The sequence below is a fragment of the Olea europaea genome, chromosome 17 (assembly GCF_002742605.1).
Source record: "Olea europaea var. sylvestris chromosome 17, O_europaea_v1, whole genome shotgun sequence".
NCBI classification, from domain to species: Eukaryota; Viridiplantae; Streptophyta; class Magnoliopsida; order Lamiales; family Oleaceae; genus Olea; species Olea europaea.
The window spans coordinates 11417196-11427117 of NC_036253.1; the positions used below are offsets into that span (position 1 = coordinate 11417196).

General features: G+C 40.3%; 1 protein-coding gene across 1 annotated transcript; it reads left to right on the top strand.

Annotated features, from left to right (window-relative positions):
• Window positions 1-6567: 6567 nt before the first annotated feature.
• Window positions 6568-8355, top strand: LOC111365625. Its single transcript, XM_022986165.1, has 2 exons — window positions 6568-6959; window positions 7050-8355. The coding sequence occupies exons 1-2, from the start codon at window positions 6568-6570 to the stop codon at window positions 8353-8355; spliced, it is 1698 nt and encodes a 565-aa protein (XP_022841933.1).
• The last annotated feature ends 1567 nt before the right edge of the window (window positions 8356-9922 follow it).

The following is a 9922-nucleotide window of genomic DNA, read 5'->3' on the forward strand; positions in this document are numbered from 1 at the left end:
ATTAGAACTATACTTGTGTAGCCATCTATGTAGTCTAACTCGGATGTCAAAAATTTTGTTATTGCAATCAAATATTTGCCCAGGTGGGATAATGTTGGAATAATTCTGAATATGGCCTTCCCATTTGATTGTAAATTTTACGGGTTAGATATATGACTTGTAATGATACTATGATTAAGCCCAAATATTTTAAGTAATCAATTGGGCTGGTTTACATCTTACGAGTTATATTTTATATAATATGGTAATTTTAAGTATGTAGGCCAAAAATATATATAAACCCTAATTAAAATCGTGATGGGATGGCTCAATAATTTTCTTTATAAAGGTTAGGTCTCCTCTCCTCTCCTCTCCATATTGTTTTGTTAGCTTCTCTCATTGATGACTAATACTTTGCAAGGAGCAAGAAGTGAAATATCTACTTCTATTATTTATAATCACGATGTCTTTTGCAGGTATGAATTCGTACTATAAATTTTTTTTATGATTCACGTTTCTTAGCATAATTGTCATTAAATTCAACAATATCGATATCACGTGATTAACAAACATAATTGGGATAATTGATATTTCTTGATTTGTCTTTGGGATTAAAAAGAAAATTTGGGCTGGTGTCGGTAGCAGGCGGTGCCAGCAGTAGCTTCGCACTACCTATGGGCCGACGCCCGCGAGCGCCTCCAAGAGAGAGAAGAAAATAATTTTTTTTAGTGTTTTCAGTGTTTTTTGGTGTTTTGGGGATGGGGGCCTTACGAGTAAATTGGATAACTTGAGGACCCTTCTTGCAATTAGGGTTATGATTATAAAATTAAGGTTTCAGTCCCTAACATTTAACATATATTCGAGTTTGGGCCTTTAAGTTTTGGATTTAATAATTCAGTCCCTAAGGTTTAAAAATTAATTAATTCGGGCCATTAAAATTCTGAATTTATAATTAAAGCCCTCAAACTTTAATTATTAATTCAAATTTCCCCAAAGTTTAAAATTAATTCAAATTGACCCCCAAAGTTTCAAAATTTTAAAATTTGATCCTTAAAGTTTTGAATTGATCAATTTTTTGGCCCCTAAAGTTATAAATTTGTTCTAATTAATCCTCTAAAGTTTTGAATTAATTATTTATCATCCCTAAAGTTTCAAGTTTATTAATTTCAACTCCTAAAGTTTGGAATTAAATAATTTTGCCCCCTTAAAGTTTTGAATTATTAATCCTAAGGCCCCTAAAGTTTAAAACTAAATCAAATATGCAAAATTAGTTATTCTCTTTCTCAAATTTTGGTACTAAGGACTCTTTTAAGAGATATAATGTTCGAAAGTTAGTTATTTGAAGCAACATGTTGCCAAAACAATCTCTCTTGTGGAAATTAATTAACTTAAAATTTTAAAAGTTGTTTGTGCATGTTTTATTTATGGGATTATTGGTTGGCCCAAAGGAAGGTCAATATTTAGCAGAATACACATGCACCTGTGGTGATAAATATATAACGATTATTTGGTTTAATGTGTGATCAATAATCGGTCCAAAGAAATGTTTATTGATTGGCACATTGTTTTATTGTTAATGTTTGATCACTACGCCAAGTGTAACACTTACAAGTCAATATTTCTGTCCAAAAACTAGAATTGATGTTGTGCTAGATATCTTGTGATGGGCCCTACCACTATTTGAGAATATTATTATTTGCATATTAAAGATATTCATGTGAGCTATTCATAATAATCGTTCTCTAATTCAGTTTCAGGTTCTGCTGCAAATATCTCTGCTAGCATCAACTCAATTTCAATGCTAAATGGTACAAACTTCAGTGCATGACAAGAGAACATGATGATTGTTCTCGGAGTCATGGACCTGGACCTTGCTTTACGGGTCGATCAACCTGCTGCACTTACTGATAAGAGTATCTCTGATGACAAGAGGGAGATGGAAAAGTGAGAACGATCAAACTGCATAAGCTTAATGGTCATGAAGTGTGTTATTCTAGAAGTATTCTGGGGCACTATGTCCAATAAGGTGATTATGGCTAAGGGTTTCCTTGAGGATCTTGAGAAGAAGTTTGCCAAGAATGAAAAGGCTGAAACAAGTACACTTTTGACAAACCTCGTCTCGATGAAGTATAAAGGGAAAGGAAACATTTGGGAGTACATTATGAAAATGTCTCACATTGCTTCAAAACTAAAGGCATTCAAGTTGGATTTATTCGAAGACTTGCTAGGGCACTTGGTTCTGATATCCCTTTTGGCACATTTCAGTCAATTCAAGGTGAGCTACAACCGTCAAAAGGACTCATGGTCCCTTAATGAGCTCATCTCACACCGTGTCAGGAAGAGGAAAGATTGAAGCATGAGAAGACAGAAATTGCTCATTTAGTCACCACCTCTAAGGACAAAAGGAACAAGAAAAGGAAGATTAATAAGGAAGCTGTGGGTACAACACCGCAAAAGAAACAGCATAAGGAACCAACTGAAAGTAGTTGTTTCTTCTGTGGAGCTGCAGGTTATAAGAAAAAGAATTGCACCAATTACCACGCATGGCGTGTAAAGAAAGGTATTCTTCTTTATTTGGTTTGTTCTGAGGTTAATCTAACTTCGATACCTAGACATACATGGTGGATAGATTCTGGTACAACAATTCACATTAGTATGTCTATGCAGGGTTACCTGAGTTGTCGAAAACTAAGTGATGGTCAAAGATGCATCTACATTGGCGATGGCAAGAAGGTGGAAGTAGAGGCAATAGGAAAATTTAGATTATTGTTAAAGACTGAATTTTATTTGGATTTTGTTGAGAAATTTATTGTACCGTCTTTTAGACAGAATTTGATTTCTATTTCTATTTTGGACAAATTTGGTTATACTTGTTCATTTGGAAATGGAAAATTTAGTTTGTTTTATGATTCAAAATTGGTTGGTTCTGATTCTTTATCAGGTTATAATAATCTTTATTCAATTGATACAATTTCTTCTTTTAATGAATCCTTGCATGTAAGTACTCGAGGTGAAAAATTAATCGACGAGAATTCTGTCTCGTTGTGGTACAAGAGATTAGGTCACATCTCTAAAAGGAGAATTGAGAGACTTGTGTCTGACGGGATTCTCGACCCTCTTGACTTCACAGATTATGATTTGTGTGTCAACTGTATAAAGGGAAAACAAACCAATAAAAGGAGATTTCAAGCCAATAGGACTTCGGACGTCTTAGAACTTATACATACGGATATTTGTGGACCATTCCCTACGGGTTCTTGGAATGATCAACAATATTTTATAATGTTCATAGATGACTTTTCTAGATATAGTTACATATATCTCATTCATGAAAAACTACAGTCACTGGATGTGTTCAAAAACTATAAAGTCGAAATTGAGAACCAACTCGGGAAAAGGATTAAAAACATTAGATCTGACCGTGGGGGCTAAATATTATGGTAGATATGACGTCTCAGGTGAACAACGTCCAGGACCATTTGCTAAATTCCTAAAAAAATGCGGTGTCATCCCACAATACACTATGTCGGGTTCGCCCACTATGAATGGTGTTGCTGAGAGACGAAACAAAACGCTCAAGGACACGGTGAGGAGTATGATTAGTTATTCTACCATACCAGTCTCTGGGGTGAAGCATTAAAGACCGCAGCGTATATACTCAACAGAGTTCCAACTAAGGCCACTAATAAAACCCCATATGAGCTTTGGACGGGAAACAAGTCTAGTTTGAATCACATACACATTTCAGGGTGTCCAGCTGAGGCAATGCCCTATAAGCTAAATGAAAAGAAACTGGACTCAAGGACTATCAGTTGCTATTTTATTGGATATTTTGAAAGGTCCAGGGGTTAAAAGTTTTATGATCCCACAACTAAGGCAATTTTCGAAACAGGAAATGCTCGATTCTTTGAGGATGTTGAGTTTGTGGGGGGGGGGGGAAGGGTTACATGCTTTGTCTTTGAGGAGGAAAAATTCCTCCAATTGCCATTGACAATGATCAGGTTTCTATCTCCGACGTTGTTCAAGAAGCAACTGCGGATCAAGACAATGTCATACCTTCATCTCAAGATCAACAAATTGTTCCAGAAGAACAAACTATACAACCTCAAGAACCAATGCCAATAAGAAGATCCACTAGAGAGAGGAGAAGTGCATTTTCAGATGATTACATCGTATTTCTCCAAGAACATGAAGTTGATATTGGAATGGTGGAAGATGATTCGATCAATTTTCGTCAAGCCATGGAAAGTTCTAACTCTCAAAAGTGGCTCGATGCCATGAATGAAGAGATAAAGTCCATGAAGGACAATGATGTATGGGACCTCATTCCATTGCTTGAAGGTGCGAAATCCATTGGTTGCAAATGGATATTTAAGACCAAGAGGGATTCGAAGGGTGATGTAGAGAGGTATAAGGCTCGTCTTGTCGTAAATGGCTTTACACAGAAAGAAGGCATCGATTATAAAGAGACCTTCTCTCCGGTTTCTTCGAAAGACTCTTTCAGGACTATAATGGCATTGGTAGCACATTTCGATCTTGAGTTACATCAGATGGATGTTAAGACAACGTTTCTCAATGGTGACATTGATGAAACAATTTATATGGTACAACCAGAAAATTTTGTATCGAATGATGTAAAGCAAATGATTTGTAAACTAAAGAAATCCATCTATGGACTCAAACAAACGTCTCGTCAATGGTATTACAAGTTTCATCAAGTGATCATCTCATTTGGTTTTGAGATAAATTTGGTCGATGATTGTGCATACCACAAGTTCAGTGTGAGCAAGTATATTTTTTTGGTTTTATATGTCGATGACATGTTGCTTGCCAACAACAATATAGACTTATTGCACGAAATTAAGAGATTTCTAGCAAAAAATTTTGAAATGAAAGATCTTGGTGACGTCTCCTTTGTATTAGGAATTCAGATACACCGAGATCGTTCTCGGGGTATTTTTAAATTATCACAAAAGAGTTATATCGAAAATGTACTTAAAAGATATGACATGCAAGATTGTAAACTAGGTGACACCCCAGTGGCTAAAGGAGACAAGTTCAGCTTAAGTCAGTACCCTAAAAATGACTTGGAAATCAAAGAAATGTAGAAGATTCCTTATTTCTCAGCTATAGGGAGTCTAATGTATATTCAAGTTTATACTCGTCCGGATATAGTGTACATTGTTGGGATGTTAGGGAGATATTTAAGTAACTCGGGAATGGATCAATGGAAATTTGCCAAACAGGTCATGCGATATTTACAGAGAACAAAAGACTACATGCTCACATACATGAGATCGGATCAGTTGGAGATCGTCGATTATTCTGATTCCGATTTTGCGGGATGCCAAGATAGTAGGAGATCCACTTCAGGCTATATTTACCTGCTTGCTGGAGGTGCTGTTTCCTGGAAGAGTGCTAAGCATACACTCATAGCTAATTCCACAATGGCAGCAGAGTTTATAACGTGTTATGAGGCATGGAATCATGGAATATGGCTGCGAAATTTTGTCACTAGACTGCACATTGTAGACAATATAGAAAGACCGCTCAAGATATTTTGTGACAATAAATCAGCAGTGCTTATTCCAATAACAATAGGAGCTCGACAAAGTCAAAACATATAGAGATCAAGTTCCTGGCTATTAAAGAAAGAGTTCATAGTGGACAGGTGTCAATAGAGATATTGGGACAAACTTCATGGTTGCGGATCCGCTTATTAAGGAATTGATATCTAATAGTGACATTTCCAGCATCCCGATCAATAAAATTATCCCGACGACTATTTTTTGATGAACTTATAACTCCAACTATGTAGTCCACAAGCATGTGGTGTCCTCGAGACATTATGCCCGGCCACATCCCTCCTGGCTGCTTCGCATATTGCAATATTTGTCCTCGAGTATCATCAGTCCTTGGGCATATGCTCCCCTCACATCCTACGATGGTTGACCCTTTAGAATTCCTATGCAATTAGGACTCTTGACTCCCTCAAGGATTCTGTCCCACATATAATTATGGAATTTGACCAACTCCTTAACTATTTAGGACTCCAACAGATAAGGGCATCCAGCTAGTTGAGTCCCACTAGGAGAATGTCGCTTACTACTATAAATACAGAACCTTGAGCCATTATTCAGGTACATTTTACATAATTTTCAGTTCATAGCCTTACGCACAAATTCTCTCTCTGACTTAAGCATCGGAGGGGCGATGAGGACACACCTCGACGCTTTGTTTCAGGTATTGGAAGATCACATTCGTACTCATCATCAGTCGTCCAGCTCGGAATTACTCAGGTACGATTTTTGGTAGCATCATTGGCGCCGTCTGTGGGAAGCGCTACCAAAAGCCATGGTAAACACACGTTCAGGTCTTCCACCAGCAAGCTCATCCACTCCAAACCAATCTCCTCCTGAGGATATCCCTATTCCTCAAGAGGAATCATCAGAAGTGCCAGAGCCCCAGCTGGCAGTCGTCACTACCGGAGCCTTTGAAGAGCTCAGACAATAGGTCGCCACACTGACTCAGTTGCTAAGTCAAAGAAATTCGCATCCGTCACCCACACCAGCATCCCAGGGGGGTTTTATGGCTGATGCTCGAGCTCGAGCTCAGAGACATGTCCCTGACAATGGCGGAGCAGGGGCCTCGGGCATACCACATGTGACCTCAGCTTTAAGATCAGTGACCATGGAGTCCGGGGAGTTCGCTAGGATTATTCAAGAAGGAATTACGGCGGGCCTACTTCAAGGCAACAAAGGATCAGCAAGATTCAGTCCCAACACTCCCTTTACTCCCGAGATATTGACATTCCCCTTGCCAGACAGATTTAAGTATCCTAGGATCAAAGAATATGACAGGACCACCGATCCAATCAAACATCTTAACGTATACATGGACGTCATGAATCTACAGGTCGCACCGGATCAGGTAATGTGCAAGGCCTTCCCGCAAACTTTGACGAATGCTGCTAGGGATTGGTTCTCAACCTTAGAGCCCAACTCCATAGCCTCATTCTCGGATTTGGCAGATAAGTTCTCTACTTTCTTCGCAAGCAGTAAATGCATCAGGAAGATAGCGGCTTCCCTCATGCAACTTAGACAAGGGCAGAATGAGACCCTACGTGACTTCATGACCAGGTTCAACAAGGAAAGACTTCAAATTTCCGACCTACATATAACTGCAGCAGTTTCTGCCCTCACATATGCCATAAAGTGTGAGGCTTTCAAGATGTCTTTATCCAAAACTCCGCCAAAGATAGTGACTGAGCTTCTTACCCGAGCCGAGAAGTACATAAATATGGAGGAAATACTAAACCCGAGAAAGGTTGGACCATTCCATGATAGGGTCGAGCATAAACGACAGCACGACCCGAACCCCCGTCAAGAACCACCTCGGAGAAAACAGAGACAGGAGGTTCCCCCGACGTCATTCACGTGTTTAAATACGTCAAAAACAAATATATTGATGGAGATCAATGATATGAAGAAACTTAAATGGCCTGTCAGAATGAGGTCACCACCCGAATCCAGGGATATGAACACGTACTATGAGTTCCATCGGGATCATGGGCATACCACGAAAAACTGTAAGGCCCTGCAACGGGAGATTGAAGCCCTTATTAAAAGAGGACTCCTGAGTTCCTACGTCGATAATGACAAACGCCCGAGGAATGATCGTGGTAGGGAAAGAGCCCCTGAAGCAAAAATGGATGGTCAACCCACTGCTGGAACCATCAATATCATCATTGGGGGTATTGCCTCGGGAGGAGACTTGAACAGTGGAAGAAAACAATACGCCCGACAATATACCTTGGCCTTTGGGATGCCTCATGGAAAGTTGGAGGATATTACTTTTGGAACCAGGGACTTGGAAGGTGTATCACTTCTACATGATGACGCCTTGGCCATCTCAGCGATTGTGGCCAATTTTGAAGTAAAGATAATCTTGGTTGACAACGGGAGTGCGGCCAATATACTTTCACAAGAGGCTTTTGCCAAAATGGGAATCTCATCTCAGCATCTCAAAGTGGTTAAAACTCCTCTCCAGGGGTTTGGAGGAGGAGTCATCACTCCAGAGGGTGTCGTCGAGCTTCCTTTAACTTTGGGTTCTAGCCAGAAACAGGTTACAGAGATGACATCTTTTCAAGTGGTAAGTGTCTCAATGGCCTATAACGCTATTTTGGGAAGACCACTCCTGAACAAGATCAAAGCCATTGTGTCTACCTTCCACCTAGCCATGAAGTTTCCAACAAGTAATGGCATTGGGGTTGTGCGTGGAGACCAAACAGCTGCTAGACAATGCTATGTTACTAGCGTTCGGGAAATAAATAACGACGTCATGCAAATCTCAAGGACGGAGCCCGAGACCGGGTAACAAGTCAGACTTGCTCCTGTCGAAGAATTGATGGAAATCGAGCTTGAGCATGATAAGAAGATGACGATTGGTCGGGATCTTGACGCCACCCTAAAGACAGAACTTATTGGTTGCTTATCTCGTAACATTGACGTTTTTGCCTGGAAGGGTGAGGATATGCTAGAGATAGACCCCAAAATTGCAGTCCACAGGCTTAACATTAGCCCAGGGGCCAGACCAGTAAAGCAGAGGAAAAGACAGTTTGCCCTAGAACGTCGGGAGATCATTCGTGAAGAAATTAACAAACTCGTCAGTGCTCAATTCACTCGGGAGGTCCAATATCCCGATTGGCTTGCCAATATTGTTTTAGTGAAGAAGGCCAATGGTAAGTGGAGGGTCTGTATTGACTTCACAGATCTTAACAAAGCATGTCCAAAGGATAGTTATCCCCTACCTCGGATTGACAACTTGGTGGATAGCACATCTGGACATAAGCTATACAGCTTCTTGGATGCATTTTCTGGTTATCATCAAATCCTCATGGCCGAGGAAGATCAAGAAAAGACGTCATTCATGGTCGATTCCGCCATATACTGTTATAAGGTCATGCCTTTTGGTTTGAAGAATGCAGGGGCAACATAACAAAGGCTCATCAACAAAGTCTTTGCCAACTTGATTGGAAGGAATGTGGAGGCGTACGTTGATGACATGGTGGTCAAGAGCAAACAGGTGGACCAGCATATTTCAGATCTTGAAGAGGTTTTTGACACCTTGCGAAAGTACATAATGAAGTTGAACCCCGCAAAATGTGCATTTGGCGTAGCCTCGGGCAAGTTCTTAGGCTTTATGATCACTCACCGGGAATAGAGGCTAACCTTAACAAAATACAAGCCTTGGCATCTATGGAATCACCAAGGAACAAGAAAGAGGTACAGAAGTTGACTGGTAGGATAGCAGCCTTGAATAGGTTCATGTCCCGAGCATCAGACAGGCGCTATCCCTTCTTCAAAGTCCTCAGAGGAAGCCAAGGCTTTGATTGGAGTGAAGACTGTGAGAAAGCTTTTCAGGAGCTCAAGCAAACATTGGCATCTCCTCATATTCTCACTAGGCCTGAGCCTGGTGACACCTTATTTTTGTACCTGACCATATCTCAAAACGAGGTCAGCGGGGTCTTGGTGAAAGAGGTTAACAGAGTCCAACAACCTATCTACTATGTAAGCAAGGTCTTACTAGATGCGGAAACAAGGTATACTTTGGCGGAACAACTTACCCTTGCCTTGTTAATAGTAGCACGGAAACTCCGGCAGTATTTTCAGTCTCACCCTATTGTGGTACTCACTAATCAACCACTTAGGCATATACTTCAGAAGTCGGACGTCTCAGGAAGACTGATGAAATGGGCGATCCAGCTTGGAGAATTTGACATCGAATTCAAACCACGCCCATCTATCAAAGCCCAAGCACTAGCCAACTTCATTGCAGAACTAACCCCTAGGCCTCGGGGGCCAGGTGACAGCTCGAGCATGAGCACCAATTTGGACACTTGGCAAATTTTTGTAGATGGAGCATCAAACTCCTCGGGCTCGGG

Bases quoted from the DNA above. Each gene is read 5' to 3' on its own strand.
- LOC111365625 (XM_022986165.1), top strand. From the start codon at position 6,568: ATGGCTGATGCTCGAGCTCGAGCTCAGAGACATGTCCCTGACAATGGC. The intron at 6,960-7,049 runs GTTCTCAACCTT...TAAATGCATCAG, and splicing joins ACGAATGCTGCTAGGGATTG to GAAGATAGCGGCTTCCCTCA.